The sequence below is a fragment of the Gracilinanus agilis genome, chromosome 1, assembly GCF_016433145.1.
Source record: "Gracilinanus agilis isolate LMUSP501 chromosome 1, AgileGrace, whole genome shotgun sequence".
NCBI classification, from domain to species: domain Eukaryota; kingdom Metazoa; phylum Chordata; class Mammalia; order Didelphimorphia; family Didelphidae; genus Gracilinanus; species Gracilinanus agilis.
In genome coordinates, this window is record NC_058130.1 from 506,069,346 (window position 1) to 506,096,888 (window position 27,543).

General features: G+C 38.3%; 1 protein-coding gene across 1 annotated transcript in view; it reads right to left on the minus strand.

The window, feature by feature from the left end:
• NKAIN3 (sodium/potassium transporting ATPase interacting 3) overlaps nt 1-27,543 on the minus strand; it is a 386,537-nt gene that overhangs the window by 50,524 nt on the left and 308,470 nt on the right. The window contains exon 4 of the mRNA XM_044682615.1: nt 442-502. Coding sequence (XP_044538550.1) covers nt 442-502 — 61 coding nt within the window. The remainder of the gene's footprint in view (nt 1-441; nt 503-27,543) is intronic.

A 27,543-nucleotide genomic window follows, 5' to 3' on the forward strand; every position in this document is an offset into this window, starting at 1 on the left:
AAAGACATAATTTTGTACATGCCATATATTTACAATTAGGGAGTCTTATATTTACAATTTCTAAAACAATTGGGGATGATCAAGTTCCCAATTTTCTATTATTTCTAGATTACTAATGAGAAGGCATTTTTCCTCTCCCTTTTAAAAATTTGATCATTAGTTAATGGGACTATTCAGTGCCTACCTACCACAATATCTTGCAATGAGCACTCAGCACAAGTTATTAGAATGGACTAAAGATAAAATGACTCTAGCAACCAGCATTATTCAACACAACAGAGTATATTTCAGCACAAACTTTGAGCAGACAACTTTCCATCAGTATATTATCCATCCTGATTTGGATCCTTTTTAATCCCAAAGTTGAGTGATTCAGTATCTCAGAAAACAATTAGCCAAGAAAGTAGTAGCTCCAGAGATATAAGTGCATTCAGTACTTACAGCTGTCTTCTTCCTCCATGAAAACACTGATCACATAACAGGCATACACAAAGCCAATCAACTGTAGAAGAGAAACAAAACAATGCTAGTCAAAAATCTGTCCTGAATTTATGTAAAGCACTAATCTCAATTACAGTTTGTGCAATTAGCAGATAAAGGATGTCCTGGATTAACTACTACCATTTGATAATAGAAATGTCCTTGTATTTTTAACTAACAGCTATCATCTTGAAATGCATATTCAGTTCCCATTAGTGTTAATAAGATTAGAGAAAGTTACCCAGGTAGATCCTGAACAGAGGCAGAGGTATTTAATTGAAATTGGAAACTATGGTTCGTGAGCTTTAAATGATCATGGACTTTTTAGAATATTTATTTTGGAATTAACTGTTGAAGGAAGTGTGATACTTATCTCATAGGGCTGTTGTAAGGATCAATGAGCAGACATTTATTAAGTGAATATGTGTTATGACTGGTATGAGGTGATGAAGTTATAAAGAAAGTGGAAAAACACCCTGAAACAATTCTGGCACTCAAGTCTATATGTGAGGGAAGAGATGTTTTCTCATCCATAAATTGAGGGGGGTTGGATTCACTGATCTCTAAGATACTTTTGGACTCTAAATTGATGGTTCCATAATCATATATAAATATATACAGAATATAGCTATGGTAAATATAAGATAATCTGGAGGGGGAAAGCCTTGGAAGCTCAGAGGATCAGAAAGGGACTTGAGCTAATCTTTGGAAAAAGCTAGGAATTCTAAAAAGCAAATGTGAGCAGGGAGGGCATTCCAGGCAAAGGGCAAAGGGTAAAGATTTTAAGAGAAACAAGTAGGACTGGTTGGCTGAACAAAGAAGACTAACATATAAGCAACATTTGATGCTCAGGAGCAAGGCAGGCTAAACAGCCATTTGAGAATATGGGAGTAAGGGGAAGGAAATCCCACTTTCTTTTGTGGCTTTCTTTCAGATTCTTTTTCCCTTATAGGAATACTTGCCTCTCTGCCTCAAAAGAAGGTTACTTGTGTCATAATGAACCCAGAAAGTTTAGTGAGAGCCAGATTGTGGAGAGCTATAAATGAGAAACAGAGGAGATTGTTTTATATGGCTTCCTAGAATGTATATGATCCTTGGACATTCCAAAGGCAACAGGGAGCTGAGGGAAGTTTCGGAATGGGGGAAAATATGATATGATTGAAGTGGGGTACTTCATAACATGAGTTCAGACACCTAGAAATTCAATAATTGGAACCATTATTTATTGATTAAAAAAAAGAAAAGAAAAAGAAATCTACCAGCTGGGACAGCAGCTGGGACAGCCTTTCCTAGTGGAAGCTGTATCAGACTCACATTACAAGGCAGCTTAAATAGGTTTACAAGATACAAGGCCATCTAGGTTCTTATTTGTCAAGAAAACACTCATCACAAACACAGGTAGTGATAAATAGATAACACTCAGATCATTCAGAGGATATTTACTTTTCACATGTACATAAACACTCATCCTTAGTTAGCTTATATGTTTACCTTGCATTCCATCCTGACCTATTTGTACTTAAACACTCATCCAAAGTTAGCTATGTCCCTTGGTTGTCCATAGGGGAATTTGGACTCTGACCCGCCACTTGCCTAGCAACCTAGGCCTCCAAGAGGGATTAGGTCGGTTTCCTAAATAATGCGGGAATGGATTAATCTACTTCAATTCTGCTTTATTCTCTAACCTATTTCATTTATTCAGTCTACTTCATGATCAGTTCTATGCTTTAGAGATATTACTTTGGCAAATGTGAAGAGAAAGAGTTGTGAGGAAAGTAAGAGTAGAGAAGATTAATTGAGAGACTATTGTAATAGTCCAAGTAAGCAGTAAAGATGACCCAAATTAGGGTGGTGATCATGAAAGTATAGAAAAAGAAAATGTAAGAAGTGTTGTGGAAGCAGAGTATAGTTTATGCTGATTTTTTGGACTTAGGTGAGGAAGAGTGACGAATTTATGAATATTCCTAAATTTTGAACCTGAGTGACTAGAAAGATGGTGGAACCATGAACAGAAATAGGGAAGTAAGAAAGAAAGGTGAGTTAGATGAGGAAAGATAATGAGTTCTGTTTTACATATATTGAGTTCAACAGACCTAAGGGACATCTTTTTGGGAAGGGCTAATAGGTAGAGAAAGACAGATAGACAGAGACAGAGAGAAAGAGACAGAAACAGAGGCAGAAAGACAGACAGACACAGACAGAGAGACAGAGACAGAGATGAGTGGAAGATTTGGCTTTGATAGAGAGAAGTGTCACATCTTCATCTAAGACATGAATAATGGAGGAAAGAACATTGTCCCTTTTCACTATGAAGTACGAGGCTAGGTCCTCTGCTGAAAGAGAGAGAGGGGGTATTATGGGAGGGGGGTATTGAAGAGAGGAGAGAGGGTCCAAATTAGAAAACTATATAAAATACTTTGCAACTATACATTGGTTGGAAATATCACATGACTACATATATGTATACCCACATATAGCAAAGAAATGACAATATTTCTTTTTCATCTTATATCAATTGGAACTTTCTATGGTATAAGCAGTAGTGATCAAGTGTTTCTAATGTATATTAAATTCTTTAGACAATGCCCCAGTTTGTTCCTTTGGATATTGAAGAGTAACTAGTTCAAATGATAGTTACACCACAGCAGAGAATCTCTCTTTCCCCACAAAAGATCAAAGAGGCTCTTAGTGTGACACCTTGGCCTTCTTGTGTTACAAAGATCTTGAGATAGAGAGTGAGTGAGGGTCTAGGAAACGCTTGGATGTTGTGAATATATTATAACATTATTCAGGTCTTTATGATCCTCTCATCCACTACTTAATAGACAAGTTTGTTAAGAACCAAAAATATTGTGTAAATGGAATTAGCTCTAGCCCATTCACAGTCAAAACTCTATTAACCCAAGATGATATCATCCCCACCTCCCTTAGTGGGAGGGGAGATGAGTTACCCACACGAGACAATAAGTAACAAATCAAGAACAAGGGTCTGCCCTTTGGGCAGTCCAAAATCAGTGTAGAGATTGCCATTTGTCCACTTGAATTAGAGGTGGACCCACAGGAAGTGACGAAAGACACTATCTCTTCAAGTATGTTGGTTACTTCCTGTTGAGGGAGTTCCCGCTTTGAACTTGGTGCTGAAGGTCTTCGGCTGAGACCTCAGACTGCTTCTACTCTGAATTGTCACGTGGGTAAGTTAGGCTGACTTCCTTGGCCTACCTTGGCGTTTCCGAATTCTGCCTTAAGTAGGCTTATAGCCTCTATGATTGCTAAGGTCTTGTGGCTCGTAGTCTAGTTTAATTAGCCTTTTAACCCTCTCTCTCCATCCAGGCCTCTCCAGGCCTGGACTAGCCTCTCCCTCTCTCTATTTCCCTACCTTTTACCTTCCTAATTGTAAATAAACTACCTTAAACCCGATCCTGACTTGAGTCTATTTTAATTATGGAATCAATCTGAATTATTGATTCCTGGTGGCCACACTTTAAATATATATCTATAAAATATCTAAAATCTCCCTCTTACAATATAGACCCAGAATATAAGCTTCTTGAGAGCAATACTTATTAATTTCTGTTTGCATTGTTGATCATTAATTTTTTTCAGTTGGGGAGTTTGTGTCTCCATTTGGGGTTCTCTTTGCAAAGATATGGGAGCTGTTTGTCATTTTCTTCTTGTTGTTCTTGGATACCCAATGTCTAAGACAGTTTCTAAATACAATAGATACTTAATAAATGCTTTCTGGCTTAATTGATTCCTGGCTGCAATGCAAATAAGGCAACAGTTGTGGAAACCATCATTTCTATGACCTCTTTGGAGTCCACACCCAACAATGGTATGGCTGGATCAAAGGGCAAGCAATCTTTTATAGCCCTTTGAGCGTAGTTCCAAATTGCCATCCAGAATGGTTGGATCAGTTCACAACTTCACCAGCAATGCATTAATGTCCCAATTTGGCCACATCCCCTCCAACATTCATTACAACCCCCTACTATCATTTTAGCTAATCTGCTAGGTGTAAGGTGATACCTCAGAGTTGTTTTGATTTGCATTTCTCTAATTATTAGAGATTTAGAGCACTTTCTCATGTGCTTATTGATAGTTTTCATTTCTTTATCTGAAAATTGCCTATTCATATCCTTTGCCCATTTATTGATTGGGGAATGGCTTGATTTTTTATACAATTGATTTACCTCCTTGTATATTTGAGTAATTAGACCCCTGTCAGAGGTTTTTGTTATAAAGACTTTTTCCCAATTTGTTGTTTCCCTTCTGATTTTGGTTGCATTGTTTATGTTTGTGCAAAAGCCTTTTAATTTAGTATAATCAATCATCCCATTTACATTCAGAGTTATAATTATCAGTTGTGTATTCCCCAACATTTTGGTATCCTCTCTTAGTTCTACTCCTTCTTCTTAGGCTATTTACTTTTTTGTTTTATTTTAAACCCTTAACTTCTGTGTATTGACTTATAGGTGGAAGAGTGGTAAGGGTAGGCAATGGGAGTCAAGTGACTTGCCCAGGGTCACACAGCAGGGAAGTGTCTGAAGTCGGATTTGAACCTAGGACCTCCTGTCTCTAGGCCTGGCTCTCAATCCACTGAGCTACCCAGCTGCCCCTAGGCTATTTACTTTTAAAACAGTGATTTGTTTTAAACCAGTAACCCTTTTCCACTCCCTTGATTTACTACCCTTTCTACCACCTTCCTTGTTATTCCCCCCTTTTTATTTTTAAGGCCTAATTAATTCCCTCTCCCTACTCCTCCCCTCCCTTTTTTTGACCTCCCTACTCCCTTGCTACCCTTGGTTGATCCCTTCTGACTTTCTGAGTAGGGTTAGATAGAGTTCTATATCTCAATGGATATAGCTACTCTTCCCTCTCAGGGTTAATTCCACTGAGAGTAAGGTTTAAATATTACCTCTTAATGCTCTCTTCCTCTCCTTCTTATAATAGTATTCATCCCCTCCCCTTCCCATGCCCTCTTTGTGTGTAATAGAATATCCTATTTTTCTTATTCATTCAAGTTTCTCTTGGTGTCCTCTACTATTTATCCCCCTCTTTCCCACCCACCCCCTTATCATAACCTCTCCCTGTGAATAATGCTTCTAATTACTATAATAGTGGATACTATAATAGTGAATAGAGTTCACTACAGAGAATTACACATAACATTTCTCCATATAGGAATACAAATAATTAGATCTTATTGAAGCCCTTAAAGAGGCAAATTTAAAAATAAGAGTTTTCTTTCTTTCCTCTCTGTTTCTTATTTACCTTTTCATGTTTCTCTTGGTTTTTGTGGTTGGATATTGAACTTTCCATTTAGTCCTGGTCTTTTCTGTGCAAAAACTTGGAAATCTTCTATCTTGTTGAATGCCTATACTTTACCCTGGAAGTATGTAGTCAGTTTTGATGGGTAGGTGATCCTTGGTTGTAGACCCAGTTCTCTTGCCTTTCTGAATATCATATTCCAAGCCCTGCGGTCTTGTAGTGTGGAGGCTGCCAGAGCCTGTGTGATCCTGATTGTGCTCCTTGATATCTGAATTGTCTCTTTCTGGCTTCTTGTAAAATTTTTTCTTTTACTTGGAAGCTCTTGAATTTGGCTATTATATTCCTGGGGGTTGTCTTTTCAGGGTTTAGTGTAGAGGGTGATCTATGGATCATTTCAATGTCTATATTGCCCTCTTGTTGTAGAACTTCAGGGCAATTTTGCTGAATAATTTCCTTTAGTATGGAGTCCAAATTTCTATTATTTTCTACTTTTTCAGGAAGACCAACAATTCTCAAATTATCTCTTCTATACCTGTTTTCTTGATCTGTCAATTTCTCGGTAAGGTATTTCATATTTCCTTCTATTTTATCAGTCTTTTGATTTTGCTTTATTTGTTCTTGTTGTTTTGAGAGATCATTGGCTTCTTGCCTAATTTTTGTCTTTAGAGACTGGTTTTCTGCTATAATGTTTTGATTTTCCTTTTCAATTTGGTCTGTCCTGTTTTCTAGCTGTTTGATTTTGGTCTCCAATTTGCTTATTAATTCTTTTGATTTGGGGGCATCTTTTTCTAATTGCCCAATTCTAGCATTTAGAGACTGGTTTTTTCAGCTATAATCTTTTGGTTTTCCTTTTGAATCTGGTCTGTTTGGTTCTTCAAGGCTTCCAGCTGGTCATTTCTGGTCTTCAATTTGCTTATCAGTTCATTTGATTTCTGAGCCTCACTTTTTAATTGCAAAATTCTGCCTTTTAAACTGTTATTTTCTTGCAAGTTTTCTACCATCTTTCTCATAATCTCAGATTTGACTTCTTAAATAGCTTGTGACCAGTTTAAATTTTGGGGGGAAGGTTTGGATATGATTAATTTTTTGTTCTCCTCTTTTTTTGTTCTCCTCTGCTGTTTGCTCTGTCGTCTGGATTTTTTCTGTGTAAAAGTTCTCGAGTGTTAAAGATTTCTTCTTGATCTTTCTCTTCTGGGGTTCTTGTCTCTGGCTTGCCATTGTTAGCCCAGGGCCCTCTCAGCTTTATCTTCATGCCCAGGGTCTGTCTGTGCTCTTTGGGGTCCTGAGGTCTCATGTCTAATTGTTCTCAGAGTCAAGCCTCCTCGTGGTCCCCTTACTTGTTCCTCTGCCCAAAGCTCCTTAACAGTCTCAGGGTGCTGCTTCCACAGTTTTTCACCCCTCTGCACTGGGTCCCCACCCAAGGTCTGTGCCTGCATTCAGGATCCACATCCTCACCTGCGTCTGTCCTGCCTGCACTCAAGGTCTGTGTTCAAAGTCCACGTGTTCTTTAGCCTCTTGGGGTCTTAAGTCTTGCTGCTCTCAGGAGCAGGCCCTGGTGATCCCAGGTTTCTGCCAAGGACATAATGGGTGCCCCAAACTTGCTCTAACTCTTGTGCGCTGGCTTTGGCCCTATAGGTGGTGTGGAGGGGGAGGGCATTGCTCAGCTCGCATTTTAGTGAGAGCTATTTCACCCCCTTATAGCATGGAAATGCCCTGATCCCATGTACCTTCAAAGCTGCACCCTGTTGTGGGGTCCCTTCGTTTGTCTGGATTTGTTTTTATGTCCCCTTGAGGAGTCCTATATGTTTTGGTTAAGAGAGGTTAAGCAGCTGCTTTTTACTCTGCCGTAAAAAAAGAAATTTCTTTTATTTCTCTAATTGCTACTGCTAGTGTTTCTAGTACAATGTTAAATAATAGAGGTGATAATGGGCATTCTTGTTTCACACCTGCTCTTATTGGAAAGGCTTCTAATTTATCTCCATTGCATATGATGCTTGTTGATGGTTTTAGATATATACTGTATATTATTTTTAGGAAAGGTCCTTCTATTCCTATACTTTCTAGTGTTTTCAATAGGAATGGGTATTGTATTTTGTCAAAGGCTTTTTCTGCTTCTATTGAGATAATCATGTGATTTTTATTTGTTAGCTTGTTGATATGGTTGAGATGGCCTTGTATCTAGATCTGAAAGAGGAATATTTAGATCTCCCACTATTATGGTTTTACTATCTATTTCCTTCTTGAGTTCTGCCAGTTTCTCCTTTAGGAATTTGGATGCTATACCGTTTGGTGCATATATTTCGAGCACTGTTATTTCCTCATTGTCTATACTGCCTTTTATCAGGATGTAATTACCTTCCCTATCTCTTTTAACCAAATGTATTTTTACTTTGGCTCTGTCAGAGATCATGATTGCCACTCCTGCCTTCTTTTTCTCATTTGAAGCCCAAAAGATTTTGCTCAAGCCCTTTACCTTCAACCTGTGTATGTCCACCCACTTCATATGTGTTTCTTTTTTTTTTTTTTTAAACCCTTGTACTTCTGGTGTATTGTCTTATAGATGGAAGATTGGTAAGGGTGGGCAATGGGGGTCAAGTGACTTGCCCAGGGTCACACAGCTGGGAAGTGGCTGAGGCCGGGTTTGAATTCATATGTGTTTCTTGTAGTCAACATATGGTAGGATTTTGGTTTCTAATCCACTCTGCTATTTGCTTCTGTTTTATGGGTGAATTTATCCCATTCACATTCAGAGTTATAATTATCAGTTGTGTATTTCCCATCATTTTGGTAACCTCTCTTAGTTCTACTCCTTCTTCTTAGGCTATTTCCTTTTAAACCAGTGGTTTGCTTTAGACCAGTCCACCTTGTCCCCTCCCTTGATTTACTTCCCTTTCCACCCCCTGCCTTATTATTCCCCTCTTTTTTAAGGACTAATGAATTCCCTCCCTCCTCTCCTCCCTTCCTTTTTTTGACCTCCCTACTCCCTTGCTCCCCTTGGTTGATCCCTTCTGACTTTCTCAGTAGGGTTAGATAGAATTCTATGTCCCAATGCATATAGCTACTCTTCCCTCTCAGGGTTAATTCCACTGAGAGTAAGGTTTAAATATTACCTCTTAATGCTCTATTCCTTTCCTTCTTATAATAGTATTCGTCCCCTCCCCTTCCCATGCCTTCTTTGTGGGTAATAGAATATCCTATTTTTCTTATTCATTCAAGTTTCTCTTGTGTCCTCTACTATTTATCCTCCTCTTTCCCACCCACCCCCTTATCATGTTAGACCATTTAGTATTCCAACCTTAGAAATCAAGATCTCATTCGCAGAAACCATATTCTTAACCAGATGTTCACATCTAAAATCTATCTTTCTCTTCTAAAGTCTACCTTGATTAGCAACAGTGATAACAGACAAATCCTCCCATCCCCATATGTATCCCAGTGTGTTTCCCAAGACTTCATCCTCTTTATTAATATTTTCTATATTCATTTTGACACTATCACTGTACAGAATCCTCTAGAATGTAAGCTCCTTAAAGATAGGAACTGTGTTTTAATTTTTTGTCTTTGCATCTCTATTACCTAGCACATAATAAGTGCTTAATAAATGTTTCCTGACTGATGTAACCAACAGAAGTGAGTAGTAGTCAGCCTACTCTAGCTATCTAGGACAGCATTCTGGTTTCTTAGTTTCTCCTATATAAAAGTAAGAAAGTTGGATTAAGTTGCTAAAGTTGGACCTCTAAAGTAGTTGCTAAAATTAGTTCTTTGATTCTCAGGTCTTTTCTAGTTCTGATTTTTATTCTCCTTTGATTTTTATTATTATTTATTTTTTATTTTAATAACAAATTTCCACATAAGTTTTCTGATCAACAATATTTGCTAAAATACTGCAATCAACGTTGCAGTATTAAATCCTCAGGGACTTGAAGTTATATGATCCATATTGTCTCCTTCCCTTCTTTCCTCCTCCCTCCCAGAGCTGACAAGCAATTCAATCTAGGTTATAGATGTGTTATGTAACAAGGGGAATTTAGGCAGAGATGTAATATGGGGATTAGGCTAGAGGTAATAGGGAGATTAAGGCAAGGTAAGATTGAAATAGGGGATAAGGCAGGTAAAGGACTAAATGTAATGTGATTAGGGATAAGGCACTGTGGATAGGGGTTTGTGGATCCCTAAGGCAGTAAATAGATAACGAAGGTACAATGGTGAAGGTGGTAGAATGAGGTGGTAGGAGAAATAGGGAATGACTGAGTTTAGGGAATATAAACACGGAGGTATAAAGAGTTGCAAGGGCAGACAGCTACAGCCTGAGAGACACAGACTGGAACACAGGTTTGAGACAGAGACACTAAAGGGAAACAGACTGAGCCCTTTAAGTAGGAAGGGCACTTCTACAGACAAAAGTTAGGGCCAACTAAGAATGGCTTGAAACTGACTAGAGTGCTTCTAGTCAGTTTCTCAGGTTCACAAAGGAATAGTTCAGAGGAAATATTGAAATTACACTTCCTTCAAAATGGACACCTCCAATTCCCTTCACAATCCAGAGACAATATTATTCCTTTCTCCCCTTCTCCCTCTCTTATCAATTAACTAATGAAATAGCCAAAGGTTTGATTAAGTGACAAACAGGGTTTTTTGATTTTTAGGGTTGATTGGAAGGGATGGAGGAGTACAAGGTAACTCTAACAGCCGCCTAGGGAAGCTTCAGGTGGGGGAGGGAGACAGGAATGTGAGACTGAGATAGGACCTGCCTAACTCACCCCCAAAGGATTTTGTAGCCTATAGGATTAGGAAAGTTGGATACAATGATTCAAGAAATAATTTGTAACAAGGGTAAGCCCTATTTGACTACAGGGAAACTATGTCTACTAAATTTGAAAGCTAACCCCAAGATCCACCCTCCTTTCAAAACCCCAAGAAATTTAGGAAGGGAAAATGATAATTGGAAATAAGGGAGGTTAGGGAGATCTAAAGGAAATAGTTAAGCTAACCAATTTTAAGAGAAAAGCTGCAGAATATAGGTCAGGTTTTCAGTCTAAAGAATAGAGTTCAGTTGACCCTTCTACTCTCATTGAATCTCCAGGGTCAACTGTCTAAATTCAGGATTCTAAACCCTTTTCCAACTGTCAGAAACTCTGCAGTAAGGCTTTGCAGGGTTGATATTCACCCTTTTGCACTACAGTTATGACACAAAACATATTTCCATATTATTTATTTTTGTAAGTGAATGATCTTATAGAACCAAAACCCCCAAACATATACCCAAATAAACAAATAATAAATCATATGTTTTCTTCTGAATCCCGACTCCCACAATTCTTTCTCTGGAGTTGGATAGTTTTCATTCTTCATTGAGAGACAGATTTGAAGTCAGAATAATCTGGGTTTGAATCTTGCCTCAGACACTTATTAGCTATGTGACCCTAAGCAAAACACTTAACTTCTCTGATCTTCAGTTTCTTTCTTTATAAAATGAAAATGATGTTTGGAGACTCAAACTTGAAAGGTTGTTGTGTGGTGATTTGAGGGAATTTGCCTGGCACTGGAGACACAAAGACAAAAATGAAATATTCCACGTCTTCAAGGAAATAAATTCTAGTGTCACATGCTATAATCTTAAGTTAAAGAAGATAATATGTAAAAAGCAATTCGTAAATGTTAAAAAATGCTACATAAATGTTAGTTACTTATTATTCTGATGGATGGATTAAAGTTTCCATTAGAAAAAGTCTATGCTAATTTTTTTTAAACCCTTAACTTTTGTGTATTGGTTCATAGGTGGAAGAGTGGTAAGGGTGGGCAATGGGGGTTAAGTGACTTGCCCAGGGTCACACAGCTGGGAAGTGTCTGAGGCTGGCTTTGATCCTAGGACCTCCCATCTCTAGGCTTGACTCTCAATCCACTGAGCTACCCAGCTGCCCCTCTATGCTAATTAAAAAAAAAATAAACCTTACTTTCCATCTTAGAACCAATACTATGTATCGGTTCCAAAGCAGAAGAGCGGTAAGGGCTAGGCAATGGGGGTTAAGTGATTTGCCCAGGGTCACATAGCAAGGAAGTGCCTGAGGCCAGATTTGAACCTGGAACTTCCCATCTCTAGGCCTGGCTTTCAATCCACTGAGTTACCTTGCTGCTCCAGAAAAAGTCTGGGCTAATTTTTTGCATTTAGGGGCCACTAAATGGTGCAATGGATAGAGCGCCAGGCCTGGAGTCAAGAAGATATCTTCTTGGGTTCAAATCTGGCCTCAGATACTTAATAGTTGTGTGTCTGTGGACAAGTCATTTAACCCTGTTTTCCTCAGTTTCCTCCTTTGTAAAATGAGCTGGAGAAGGAAATGGGAAACTACTCTATTATCTTTGCCCAAAAAACCCCAAAATGAGGTCATGAGGAGTTAGATATGATTGAAACAACCAAACAATAGCAATTGTACAGATTTAGAATTAAGGATTAAATAATACTTAACTGGGGATTGGGGAGAGAGGGACACTGCATTTTAGACAACTACTTTACAGTTGTTTTGTTGGCTACTTGATATTCTCTTCTCATTTAGAATGCCAGGAGAACTCTGAAATCACCCTGAGAATTCTAAGCATGCCCCTGGACTGTTCTTCTGCTCTAAGCAGGAGTGCTGAGGGATGATTTATCACAACTGCAGTCACACAATGTGTTTTTCATCTCAGTTTTGGTGGGAGGGAAGTGAAGATACATCAAAATGTTTTGACTCTGGGTGAGGGACCTTTTCAATTGTCAGTCCAAGGTCTTATTAGTACCTTGGTTCTAGGAAGTCTATTTATTTTCTATAGTTCTAGCATAATATAATCCTCAAGTAAAATATAGCCCTCTCTCCTTCACCTTTTTTCCTAAGGAGAACATTCTTAGTGTCCCAGGAAGATGAATTTTTATTCTGTTTTCTTGGCTGTCTCATCATAACTAAATGACAAGCAAGGTACACAAATGAAGAATTCCCACATTAACTACATTACTGACTTCTAGCAAGTTGCAGAGATCATACAGCATGCAAATGAGGTCCTTTCAAGATCTGAACATTTCTTCAGCAAGACTACCAAGTGCAATCAACACTGGAGCATTAAATTCTTAGGGACGTGAAATATTTTCTTGCATTGCATTTGCAGAAGGAGTACTGGAGAGAGAGAGAGTAGAGGGTTGATGTAGGGGTCCCCAGAAATGGAACGTGGAAGTGGCCATGCCAATATATTCACAACATATATCAATATGTAGACACTAACTCAAAGAATCACAGAATTCCAGAGTTGTAAGGAACCCCAGAGGCCATCCAGTACAATATATTTCTGAATACAAATCTGCTCCAAAACGTCTGTGAAAAATGGTTATTCATCCTTTTTATGTAGATCTCTGATAGGGGAGACCTCACTATTTCAGGTGAATTTGACCCCTAACTTTTATTATACAAATAATGTGGCAGCCCTGATTCAATTTGGGGTGTGATAGACTCTGATGAGTTGAATATCGAAATTATGAATATCTGGTCCTTCACTAACATCATCCCTCAAAGCCTCTTCATGGCTGAAAGTAACCTTGATTTTTTTGAAGCCAAGGGAACATAAGAGTTGACACATTCTATCAAACTTGAAATGTTTCAGTTACTCACTATCATTCAAGAACAAAATCATACTGTGTGACCCTGGGCAAGTCACTTGACCCCCATTGCCCACCCTCACCACTCTTCCACCTAGGAGCCAATACACAGAAGTTAAGGGTTAAAAAAAAAAAAAGAACAAAATCATAGAATTTTAAATGAAGGAACCACAGAGTGAATTCATCTTGTCTAACCTCTACCTCCAAGAATCCCCATCTGTAGCTTTTGCTTGAAGATATCTAATTAGAGAGATTGAACTATCTCTAAAGACAGTCTACTCCGTTTCTGATACTTCCAAACCTTATTCAATTTACTACTATATAACTTTCACTTAGGTTCCTGGTTGTTCCTGCTAGAGTCAGATTGAATTCTTTTGCTTTACTACCTTTCAAATACTTGAAGAAAGCTGTCATATCCCTCTTCATTCTTCTCTTCTAGAAGCTAGCTAGCATCTCCACTTCCAATGGAATCTCATGGCATAGATTCAAGGCTCTGGTTTTTCTACTCTGGATGCTTTTCAACTTGTGAGTGCCAATCTAATTTAAAAACAAACAAACAAACTTTTTTCATAAGATTTGCTATGAAGTTATTTTCTTTTCACCACGAAATTAATGAAGACAGTTTATTAAGGTGGGAATGGGAAGAATGTATTCTGCATTGGTGGAAAGAAATCCCATGCCAGTGAAATCACAGATCTTTTGAAGTAGAATATACATTATGGATGGAATAAGACAAAAGGTACACACTGGCATATAGAAAGAAGAAATTCATTTGGATTCTTTTTTCCAGAGTTTTGCTTTCACACATACATACAATATGATTCTTCTAGTTTCCCCCCACAACACAAAAACCATAATCCAAAAATGTACAATGTTTCCTGCCTCAAAAATCTCTTTTCTCCAAAACAATTTTCCGCATAGTTTCCAAAGCGGTTTTTTTTTTTAAGGTGTAATTCTAACCCTATAACTCCTTAACTCATGAACTCTAGAGGTTCCCAATGGCTTCTAGATAAATAATAATAATGAGCTCCTGTGTTTGACTTTTAAAATTCTTTAAAATCTGGCCCCAACCTATCCCCTTAATCTTACCATACATGAGTTCCTTCCCTCAAGCCAAACTGACTTTCTTCTGTTCCTTCTTCACAATACTTTATCTCCTACATCTAGGTCTTTGCACAGGCCCCAAATCTGGAATGAACTCTCATCCCATCTGGCCCCTTTTTGATCAGTCATTTCAGTAGTGTTTCTTTGTCAGCCCATTTGGAGTTTTCTTGGCTAAAATATTGGAGTGGTTTGTCATTTCCTTCTCTAGTTCATTTTACAGATGAAGAAACTGAGGTAAACAGGGTTAAGTGACTTGCCCAGGATCATGTAGTTAGAAAATATTTGAGGCCAAATTTGAACTCTGATCTTCCTGACTCTAGGCCTAATGACCTATCCACTGTATTACCCAGTTGCCCTGTTTCCTTAGAATTCTTTATTTTCATTAAAATTCTGCTTAAAGTGATTTTTTTAAATATTAAAGTTCTCCAGACTTACCCCCAGCCTATTATTGTTTCCCTTCCCTAAAATATATTCTGCATTTGCATATACTTATACTAGTTCCCCAGGCATAATTGCATATATGTGTGTTTTACAAAATTATATGCTTTTAATTTAAACACATATTTATTTACATGTTATCTCCCAAGACAGAAGTTCCTTACAGGCAGGGATACTCCTTTTAGCTATTAATAGCTTTAGAACCTACTATAGTGGTTAGCACATAGTAGGCACTCAAAAAGCATTTGTTGAGTGAGTTGCTTTCCAAAATCATTCACTGTTTAGCATGAAAGGAGCTAAGAAATTTATTTCTTCTTTGCCATAATATGTAGTTCAAACAGGATCTTTTATAGACAGGAAGGAAGTTGTAGCTCTTTAAATTAACGGTGACAGCAGTTTCCTGCCTCATGTAAACATTTTCCTACAAATTTGATATGGAAATTTCCATCATAAGAAAAACAAAGTGATATAGAACCAGAGAAACTCTTAAAATTTCACTGTCAGGTACAATGGTTCACTAATGGACACTAATGTTGTCTTGAAAGATGATGCACTAAGAATTTTGGCCACATGTCAGAATACAGTAACATTAGCAGAAAGTAAGACAAAGACAAAGCCATACTGTAAGTCTTAAATCCAGCTATCTGTCTGCTGATCCTCAAACAGATTTTCCCCAGCCATAACCTTAATATTATTACAAACAAATTAATTGAAGAATCTGCTTTTACTTTTGTGTTATTGATGGGTACATTAATAAAATATTTATCCTCACAAATTACTTTTGCTATCTTGATTAACCAAACTGCTATTTAATTAATAATGTTATGCTCATACAAACCTGTCTAGCCATCATGTTAATCACTAATCTGCAGAAGGCTGATTGTTGTGTGGTTCTTGGTTTCTCAGCATATGAGCTGAAATAGCCCCTGTTGGCCCTCTGCTTGGCGCCATGAAATAGAACCAAAGGCATGTTAGCCAATAGTAAACACACATGATGTAAATCATTTAAGGGATAATTACCCTGAATATCCCTGGTTTTAATAAAGCTTAGAGAGAGACATAAATCTTGAAGAGATCCTTTTCTTTCCCACTAAAGGCGGGCAATTCTGCCTGCTGTTTTATTCAGGATCTTTCTCCTTTCTTCCTTTCCTACCTTACTTTGGAAATCTGGCTCCATCAACCCCATCTTCTTTGATGTATTTGGGGAATGCAAGGGAAATCACATTAGATTCCAGCTACCCACTAGTCTGTATAAGAGAACATGATTAGATTTTATATGGAGAATTTGTAGACAGAATTGATTAGTTTGCCTGTGGACTTTGTATAGGGGGTTTGATTAATTTATTTTCACAATTGTAGATACCAAAACTTTAAAAATAAGCTGGTGGGGCTTGGCAGAGGGAGAATGTTCTGGTGTACAGGATGTGGATTGTTAAGATTGAATCAAAGAGGGGGCAGCTAGGTAGCTCAGTGGATTGAAAGTCAGGCCCAGAGATGGGAGGTCCTGGGTTTAAATCTGGCCTCAGACATTTCCAAGCTGTGTGACCCTGGACAAGTCACTTAACCCCCATTGCCTAGCCCTTACCACTCTTCTGCCTCGGAACCAATATCCAGTATTGATTCTACGATGGAAGGTAAGGGTTTAAAAAAAAAGATTGAATCAAAGAAGTGAGACATGCCTGATATTTTAGAAGTCTTAGGGTGGCACATCATGAGGTTAAATATAATGAATAAAATTCTCTGGTAATACTCTAAAAGAAAAACTCAAGCAGAGATAGATTTATTCATGGGTAGAGTTGTTATGACTTGAGAGAGCTTGGGAAGATCCCATCTTCTGTCTAGTCCAAAAATTCTTCCCTTATCTGTCTTCCTGAACTCCTAAGTGTTCTGATCAGTCTTTAAAGATTTTCTAAAGGAATTTTTGGTTTAATATAGTAAAAGTGTGAAGGTACATGGCATAGAACAAAGTATTAGTTAACTAGCATATTGGAGCTTTGTTAAGGTCATGCCTGTTTTGAAAAGGGTAAGGGAATAAGCATTTATTAATCTCCCACTATGTGTAGGCCCTCTGTGCTAAGCATTTCACAAATCTATCACATTTGATCCTAATAACAATTCTGTGAGATATGCACTAGTGTTTTATCTCCATGTTACAGCTGTGGAAACTGAGGCAGAGAGCAGTTAAAAGACTTTGCCCAAAGTCACACAGCTATAGTAAGTACCTGAGACTAGATCTGACTCCAGCTTTAGCTGTATAGCCAATGTGCTAACTAGCTGCCTAGGCAGCTTTGAAATTAATGCTTAATGGAGGTGATGATGATGATGATGATGATGATTCATTGATGCCAATTGTTTTTATATAATAGTCATTTCTGAAGTGGACAACTGAGTAGAGCAGTAGATAGAGTGCTGAGCCTAGAATCAGGAATATCATATTCCTGAGTTCAAATCTGGCCTCAGATACTTATCAGCTGTGTGACCCTGAGCAAGTCACCGAACCCTGTTTGTCTCAGTTTCCTCATCTACAAAATGAGCTGAAGAAGGAAATGCAAAACCACTCTCTTGCCAAGAAAAACCCAAATGGGGTCATGAAGAGTCACACAAGACTGAAATATGACTGAAACAGTGATATCTGAATATATAAAATTGCTTAATATAATGCACATAGAGTCTGCTTCATTTTATTTTCCTTTTCATTTACCTTGTTGTGGCTACCCATACTGCCAAGTCCAACTTTCTTTCATTTCTAATCCTTGATAAATCCTACTACTTTGTAGCTTCGTATAGTGGAAGAACAGAAACCAAGTCAAGGGACCTACTTACTAATTCCACTCAGTTTGGCTATAGACATTCTGAGTGCTTGGGCAAGTCATTGGTCTTTAGTTTTTCCACCTGTTAAATGAAAGGAAAAATGTAGATGTTCTTTCTTTGCAGTTTTAGGATTCCCCTCTCCCCCAACTCCCCTTTAGATTTCTCACCATTGACAGTATTGAAGACAGAGAGTTAGAGGAGATCCTCAGTGTCCTGGATGATTTTCTTAAAGACTTAAATGACCAGTGAGTTTCTAACCAATATCACTGGAGGTCATTACCACCCCAAGAATTCTTTATACTGATGAAATAATCAGTTCAAATAAAAGAGAGAAAATCCGTCTTAATTTGGCCCCTTTGGGTCAAAGGCTTTGTTAGATTTATTTTCATTTGTTTTTTCAGAATTATAGTTTTAACAAATGGTCAGAAGTGGAAGAAGTAGATTTTGCAGACTGGTTATGTAAAACTCTGAGGTTAAACCATCCCAGCACCCCAACACCGCTGCCATGTGATAGTAAAGCAGGCTCTCCTGTGTCCCTTGCAGTTGCTTGCCCTTTCAGCTAAGGATGATCTCAGTTCCTTATCTCTCCCCACTCCTTGCCTATCCCTATCTCCTTACCTGAACAACACCATTTTTGGAAATGCCTGTTGGCCCTTATGAACAAGCCCAAACTAACTTGCATTATTTTGTTAATTCTCCTGCATGCCCTCCTTCAGTTCAGTGCAGTTTTATCTCTGATATTAGGTAATTGTGGTACTTCTGTGGTTCACTTAGGTTTTTTAAAAAAGAAAAAAAAAGAGACAAGACAAACAAATCATGCACATTATGCTTGTTCTTTATGGTGTACTGGTCCTTCCTTTTAATCTCCAGGTTGAGAGGCTTGGAAACCCAGACCTAGAAGCAGTGCTAAGTGGTAGAGCCAGGCTGAAGGAGGAGGAAGAGTTGAATTCAGAGGTTGCTTTAGCATTTTTTTTTTAAAGTTAAAACCCTTACCTACTGTCTTAGAATCAATAGGAGAGGTAAGAGCTAAGCAATTAGGGTTAACTGAGTTGCCCAGGGTCACATAGCTAAGAAGTACCTGATCTAGGATCTCCTGTCTACAGGTCTGGCCCCTCTATCTACTGAGCCATTTAGCTGCCTCACCTTTTTTTTTTTTAAATGAAGAAATGATAGCATAAACCATAGGTGTTATCTCATTGAGCAGGTTAGAGAAAGGGCAATGCCTATAGGTTTTCCGTGGTTACCTATTCCTCATGTTTCTTTACTACTCTATGGTGCTTTTGATCATGTTGGAAGTATCAGAATCAATGGAAATCATGTGAATTAGAGAAACAGCAGCATCTTATTCCCTCTCCTCCCCCTAGATCCTCTGTTTCTTGCTATTCAGGGCTCGGCAGCAAAAGGTCTTTCCAGAAAGATCTCCACAAACTTAAGTGGTTTGGTGTTCAAGGACCACTTTGCCCCATCTCTATCCTTTTAGGAAAAGAAGCTTTGATTTGTTCTGCCCTTGGATGAGTGTATTTTCAGCTTCCTAGAGGGAAAGTGTCAGTGTAATTAAAAAATATCCTCTGCAGTAAGTAACAATACATCCAAAATTTAGCAGGTGTTCAGAAGCAGGGCTTTGACTTTTCCCATCCCAACCTGACCCTCCTTCTTTTGCAGATTGCACACACAAGGACCTCAAGACACCATACTTAGCATGTTCTTCTTTACTCTGGGCAAAAAGTGGTTTCATCTGCCCATAGTTAACACTAAAATCATACTTAGGGCATCAGAAATATAATGCTTGGATTTCCCTGATGCAGTGATAGGTGGAGTATGGAGTGTCAAGAGATGCCACCATGATTCCTAGATAGTAAACTAACTTCTTTGGTGCCAAGTCACCTCTGAACAAAGGCAAGCTTGTTTGGCTGCTAGTTGGTAGGAAGCAGTAAACTTCAAGGGATGACTCTTCCCTCAAGATGCTGAGGTTTGAGAGATCTGTTCCCTTTTTGTCTTCCTGGCTTAAGCTAATGTTAACATTCCTGTGTACAAGTTGCATGAAGTAGCTTTAAATGAATGGTTCTTGCCATAACCGAAATAATCAGCATTTGTTTGAAAAAAGGGATGTGAAGAATAATATTCCCAATAATCTTTCTCCCTTTTTTTCTTAAAGTGCCATATACAGATCAGTTGAAGGAACTTTGGAACTGAAAAAGAAATGACTGTATAGGGAAGGAAGAGATTCCAGTGGGACAGCAAAGAGCAAGAAATGGGTGAATTTTGCAAAAAGGTAGATTTAAATTTGATGTTAGGAAAAACTTCAATACAAAACTGTATATATATATATATATATATATATATATATATAAATATAAAATATAAAAAGTGAATGGACTGCCTCAGGGAGTAAATGAGTTCCTTATCCCTGAAGATCTTTGACCAAAGGTTGCACAGTCATACATGTCAAGTATATTGTGAGGGGATCCTTTTCAATTGTTGCTTGCCCCAGATAACACCCACGGTCTCTTTTATCTTGTAATTCTATGATTTGGTCCCACTGGGGTTAGAGCTCAGTTCTTTACTAGTCCCTCTCTGTGACCCTTGATCCCAGAGGGTAGAAACCCCAAGTGATGTCAGGCTGCAAACTGCTAAGCACGCTGACTATGACTACTTTTTTTTTGGCTTCTCTTTGGAAAGTCCAACTTGACATCCCCTTCTGACATTTTCCCAAGTTCCTCCCCCTAGACCCCTCCCCCCCAGGTAAATAAAAGAGAGGCTACTTTTAATCCTAATTTGATTTCGACAAGTAACTAGAATCCTTATTCTCATTTTGTCCTTCCTCCTCGTACTGAAATATATACAGTATTGCAAGTTTTAGAAACAAACCTTTTCCAAATACTCAAGATGTTGTTATGTAGGCAAACCAAGCTCCCTTAGGAGCATCCCTCAGAGGTGAGGGAGGCCTGATGTCTGGAGGACTGCTCTTCCCTTAACACAAGTTTGAGTTTCTTAGTCATGTCTTTTTAAAGAGATTGGTCTTTACTTTCTTCCCAAAAGAAAGGTCTAAAATTGGGTTAAGAGCTAGGTGTTGCTGGGGCCTATTTACTGGCATGTCCAGGCTTCCCAGGAGAGACAATAAGAGAAATGGACAGTATTAAGAAAGAGGGTTGTAGTAAGAAGAAGGCTCCATTGGAATGGAATTGACCTGAGTTTAAAATCAGGCTCACTTACCTTTTTTTTTTTTTTTTTTTTTTTTTTTTCGGGGGGAAATAGAATTTATAGTCTATTATTATTATTTTTTAAATTTTGTTTGTTACATTAAAATTCTCTGGTATCTACCTCCTACTTCTCCTTGTCACACTATAGAAGGCATCATTTGACAAAAAACATATCTTTATATATAAAACTATGTCTTGCTTATTTCTGTTTATCAGTTCTTCCTCTGAAGGCACACACATACAAGCTATTCTTCAAAATATATACTGGATATAACTGAAATTATTGAGGGCATTTCCAGATCTATAGGCTATGAAGTTCTCTAGGAGGGAAATAAAATTGTACATTGCATAGACTTAGAATGAATTTGAGATCACCATAACAGCACAACATTTTCATCTGACCCTGTGTATTGGATGGGTCCTCATGCTTTTCTGCTTTTCAGATTTAGAATTAGAGCAACAGAAGTGGTTGAGTACCACCTTCCTCTCCTTCCCATTACCATGTAATAATCTATTATAGCAGATTTCATTCTGGGGAGGAAGAAGTAGCCTTAGGTTTTGAGATTAGATTGTTGTATGTTGTTTTATTGGTTCTGCTTATTTCATTTTGTCTCAGTTCATAACAAGTCTTCCCATTTTTCTCTGAATTCATAATATTCATTATTTTTAATGGGGAATGATATTCATATACCCAAATTTAGTTAGCTATTTTTCAATTAATGGATATACTCTTTGTTTCAATTCTTTGCTAAAAGAAGTACTTCTATGAATGAATTTTGCACATATGAGTGAAATCATCTTTTATTTGAAGTGATACCAAAGAAATATTTGACCATGGTAATTTTCAAATTTAGTACTGTAGGAAGAACATACTGGGTTTGGGATCAATAGGCTATCAAGTCTAGACTAGCTCTTTTTTCAATGACCTAGAGCAAATCACCTAACCTTTCTGAGTCTCAGTTTCCTCAGCTGTAAAATGAGGGGTATGGGCTAGATGACCTCTAAGATCCCATCCAATTTTAAATCTAGTAACCTATAGTGCCATGAAAAGGATTAGTTTTCCAATTAATTCATTATCATCTATAACAACACAGTGGAAAACATATCTGAGGTAATGACCCATAGGCCAAATGGTTAAAAGGAGAGGGAGTAAGAAGCAAAGAAGTGATATCAAAGGCAGCTGAGTTGGAAAGGAAAGAGGAACTTATAGGGGTAGGTGGGCTTGGACCTTCAAGGGAAAGAGTAAAGATATTGAGAGTTTGGGGGACCAGGGAAGGGAGGCAGAATTAAGATAAAGAATGCTGAAAGATTTGTGGCAATAAGAAACTTCAAGGAACTCAAAAATTCTTAGTTTTAGCCCTATGGACATGGATTAATCATTCTTTTACACCTCAATTATATACAAGAATTATCGATACATAGTAGAAAGCCTACTTATATTTTTGTAATGTTAGGGAAAGGAAAGAAAGGCCACTAGCACATATGATAGAGTCCTTGTACTAAACATGGCCAAAAGTCACATAGACAGGCTGTGACATATATCAATGAATGGAACATCCACAACAATGACATTAGAGATGTTTGAATATTTGAGAAGCCCAAGTTGTGAAAATCTAAAATGAAAATTATTTTGAAATCATAATCTACTTCTTACATGATCTGATTTCTCTTAACTTGATCCAAGATTATCTCTGAATTAAGGCTACATGTTCACTATTGTTATATTCATAATCTGGGAAGTGATGGATGCCACCTTGACTGACAGGGATAGCTGTTGGAGAGACTTGGAATGCTCCCTGGTGCCGTGAGCCAGGGACAAAGTCGATTGGCCCCACGGTATAAATACCTTTGATAACCACTTTGAGGGAAGTCTCTCTGGAGGTCTCTGGACTGGGAAATCTCTGAGTGGGTGGTTGACGGGTGGCAGGGATGTCTATGAAGAAGAGGGTAGGAATAACTCTGAAGCTATTTCCTGATAGACTGTGAGAGCTTGTGCATCACCAACACTGGTAGTGAGAAAGCTGAGAGAATAAGATCATCAATACAGCTGCATCAATAGCTTCCCTATTCTCTGGCCTGGCTATGGCAAGGTCTGGCCAGAGGTAGTGGGAGTGAGCAAATCTCCAGCTTCCACCTGATCAATAGCCTCCAGTCCTGATTGTCAACTAATTTATAGATAATAGATCAATAGGGTCTCCAATCCCCAATCCTTGACCTTGTTATCCTTTCCCTGGTTATAGATAAAGAGTGTTCAACAATAAGTACCTTCCTGAGTGGTCTGTCTATCACGGCCCTGGGGAAGGGAGTCAAAAGCAGTCAGATCCTAAATGTTATCCAAGGTAAATCATTAGCCCAATACTAATATATCCAACCCCAGCTTGGACTTGGAAAGGTTACCCATCTATCTAACCTCTTGAGGGTCCTTGCTTGGGCAGCTGTTAGAAAGAGGAGATAACTTACAGCAGCAGTCAAGGGTATTAGGAGTAGGTATTCCTCCATCAACTGCAGCTGAGGAGAGTACAGATAGACTCATCAATATCATTGTACATCTATACATCTCCCTTGGACCTTTTATTTATAATACTATAACCTTTTTTAAAAAAATCCTTACCTTCATTTTAGAATCAATATTATGTATTTATCCCAAGGCAGAAGAATGGTAAGGGCTAGGCAATGACTCATATAGTTAGGAAGTATTTGAGGTCACATTTGAACTCAGGACTTCCCATCTCTGGGTAGATCTCTATCCACTCTACTCCCTGGATGCCCCCTATCACTCTCCCTCTCAAGAAGGATGTTTTTCTCAAAGTCATATTACTTTATTTGCCATAATAAAAATGAAAATCTTTTAATGTTGGGTCTTCAGATGAAAATATGCACTGAAAATTGGAGTAAAAAAATGGCAAATCTTTTGGCTTAATAAATTTCACCTATTTGTAAATTTACCAATTTATTGGTAATTTACTCAGTTTACTTCTTTTTTTTTAAACCCTTAACTTCTGTGTATTGGCTCCTAGGTGGAAGAGTGGTAAGGGTGGGCAATGGGGGCCAAGTGACTTGCCCAGGGTCACACAGCTCGGAAGTGTCTGAGGCTGGATTTGAACCTAGGACCTCCCGTTTCTAGGCCTGACTCTCAATCCACTGAGCTACCCAGCTGCCCCCTCAGTTTACTTCTGTTCAAAGATCATTAACTATAAATAAAAGGAACTGGCCAGTGAAGGTCTGGTTCTGGATGTGTGAATTTGGTAAGCCTGTTTCTGGATATTTTTGATGCCAAAGAGTGACGGGGCTTGCTTCTTTGCTTTAGGGTGTTCAGATAGATAGTAACTTCTTCCTTTCCACTTATCATGTGGTGAAGAAAGGGACTTTTGGCTGGCTATTAAGCAAGACCTGGGTGGGCATACAAAAGCCTTTAACTGTCCAAATCAATCCCTCTTTTTCCTCGTGGTAATTGAAGCATAGGCTACTGTGAGCCTCCAGGTAGGAAAAAAGAAGTAATTTCAGGGGACTATTCTCCAAAACTAGGACAACATGTGGCTTTAATCATGGTACTATGATTTCCATATCTCTATTGTGTTTATTCTTTTCTGGCTCTAAAATGAAGATGATTGAAGATGGCTATAAGCTTCAAAAGGTTAGACCACCAGATGTCTGCATCCTGGAGATCATATCAGAGTTTGCCGGCAATCAAGCATAAGGAAGAGTGTAACCCGAAGAGGTGACCTATGGGATCCAGCCCAGGATTGTATTGCTAGAAGCCTAGTTATCAAGTCCTATAAGCAAGGGAGTGACTCAATCCATTGCTATGCTATATTCAGAAATTATCTTGGAGTGGTCTATATTCTTTGCATTGATAGATTTAAGTCTGAGCTCAGTCTCACCAAGGAAAGAGATATAGAATGGAATATGTGCTCCTGCTCTCCAGGGAATGTTTATATTTTACTTTTTGACATACATTTTCAGTAAATATTCTTTTGTAAAACCAGTTGATCTTAATTAGTTAAATGACATGAGATATTAAACTAATAATATTGAGGAAAGCATACCAGAATGGATAACATAAGAAGTCTGTATAGATTAGAAAAATTACCCTATCTCAAAAGGGGGTGATGCAGCCTCTTGCTGGAAAGAGGACTAAAGTTATTTCTCCAAAGAGGGGAAACCAAATATCCTCAGAGGTAGCATGTTGTACATGGATAAGGGCAATTTTTTTTTTTATTTTTAAAAAATTTTTAGAAAAATTTTCTATAGTTACATGATTCATATTCTTTCTCTTCCCATCCACCCCCCAACCCCATAGCCAATGCACATTTCCACTGGGTTTTACATGTGTCATTGATCAAGATCTGTTTCCATATTATTGATAGTTGCACTGGGGTAGTTATTTATAGTCTACATCCTAAATCATATCCCCATAAACCCATGCGTTCAAGCAGTTGTTTTTCTTCTGTGTTTCTACTTCCACAGTTCTTCCTCTGATTGTGGATAGTGATTTTTCTCATAAGTCCCTCAGAATTGTCCTGGATCATTGCATTACTGCGAGTAGAGAAGTCTATTACATTCGATTTTACCCATCAGTCTCTTTGTACAATGTTCTTCTGGCTCTGCTCCTTTCACTCTGCATCAATTCCTGGAGGTTTTTCCAGTTCACTTGGAATTCTTCCAGTTCATTATTTCTTTTAGCACAATAGTATTCCATCACCAACAGATACCACAATTTGTTCAGCCATTCCCCAATTGACGAGCATCTCCTCGTTTTCCAGTTTTTTGCCACCACAAAGAGCGCTGCTATAGATATATTTGTACAAGTCTTTTTCCCTATGATCTCTTTGTGGTATAAACCCAGCAGTAGTATGGCTGGATCAAAGGGCAGGCAGTCTTTTAGCACCCTTTGAGCATAGTTCCACATTGCCATCCAGAATGGTTGGATCAATTCACAACTCCACCAGCAGTGCATTAATGTCCCCATTTTGTCATATCCCGACAGGGGCAATTTTTAAGAATTTCCTGATAGCAATTCTAAATTTGCTGCTTTACAAAATCCACTCAATTCTCCTAATTCTGCCGCCCAGAGTTAAACAGAATACATCTAATTCTTCTTACATGTGACAGCCCTTCAACTAAGTTTATCTTTTTAAAAAAAGTTGATTGAGAATTGCTAAGTGGATAGAGGGCCAAGTCTGGAGTCAGGAAATCTCATGTCCCTGAGTTCAAATTTAGCTTCAAATACTTACTAGCTGCGTGACCCTGGGCAAACCAATTAAACCTGTTGGCCTCAGTTTCCTCATATGTAAAAATGACCTGGAGAAAAAAATGGCAAACCACACCAGTATCTTTGCCAAGAAAACCACAAATGGAGTCATAAAGAATTGGATATGACTGAAAAGTAACAAGAAAAACAATAACAATTTTATACTGCTTATACTGAGGCCACTTGCTAAAGTTTTCTCTGGTCCTCCAAATTGCCCCAGTTATAGTTATGACAATGTAATCCATATGAAGTCTCAATGTAGCATATTTCTTTGTGCTATATCAGCATGGGAGCTACAGAAAATGGAGGAAGGAGAGAGAACTTTAAGGGATTAACAGTAGCCATTGCTCTGTCCCTTGTCCTTTGAGGTGATTAGAATCTTGTACAGTTCTTTTAAAGAGTGAAACTCCCTGTCCTTTACATATGGTGTTTCCTAAAAGTACTTTAGTCCTACTTTCCAAGTAGTTTGCCAATCCATTCTAGCTGAGGCTGAAGAACGGGCAGCAGGTGCGCACTGTCATCAAACAATGCTATGGCGATACATTTCTTTTTGCATGTCTCCCTGGAGCCCTTTTCAATGCAACTGTCACCCAAGCCCATCTGTTTTTTCCTGCATGCACAGCAAAGGATAAATCTGGGACCCATGCAATTCAGAAGGCCTAAAAGTGACCATTTTCTCATTTATTTCAGCCACAAAGGAAGATGGTACCCATCCCAAAGAATACCCAATTTGTTTTAGTCTAAATCAAACTGTTCATACTTTCCCTTCCAAACTCAACCAGACATAGTTATCTCTGCTTATGGAAGGGTCCTATGCCAAGTGAAGCTTGAAATTATTTGAAGACATTTGGTTCACCCTCCTAAGAGTCCCCCTGGCACCCTGGACTCCAAATGAATTAATGGATATGGAAATAAAATTGTTTTCTCAATGATGATAATAAAAATGCACAACAGCGTACAGCATGCCATTTATTCTTGACTCTGGGGACTTCTTGCCCTTATGCAGACAAGCAGCATTTGTGCAGACAGCTTCAAAATGGAAAACAAATGGTTGGCTTGTTTCTAAAGTCAGATAAGACTTTTAACCAGGCTTCTTTGTGATGCAGATACTCTGCAGCCTCATCAGCTCTCCCAGTCTTCTCAAAAGGGATCCAAATGTAAGCAGATTTCACTAAGAGATTCATTTTCCTTATATTCAGTTAACCAGGAAAATACTTTTTCTAGTGGCAGGTCCTTGGAAAATGGGGATAATTGTTGAAAAAAAAAGAGAAGAAAAGGCATCTATTAAAATGAATCAGTTCATCTCAGGCTTTATTAAATGTGCATTGTCCAAACACTTGATCATTTTTCAATGGTGCTATTGAAATAGCCTG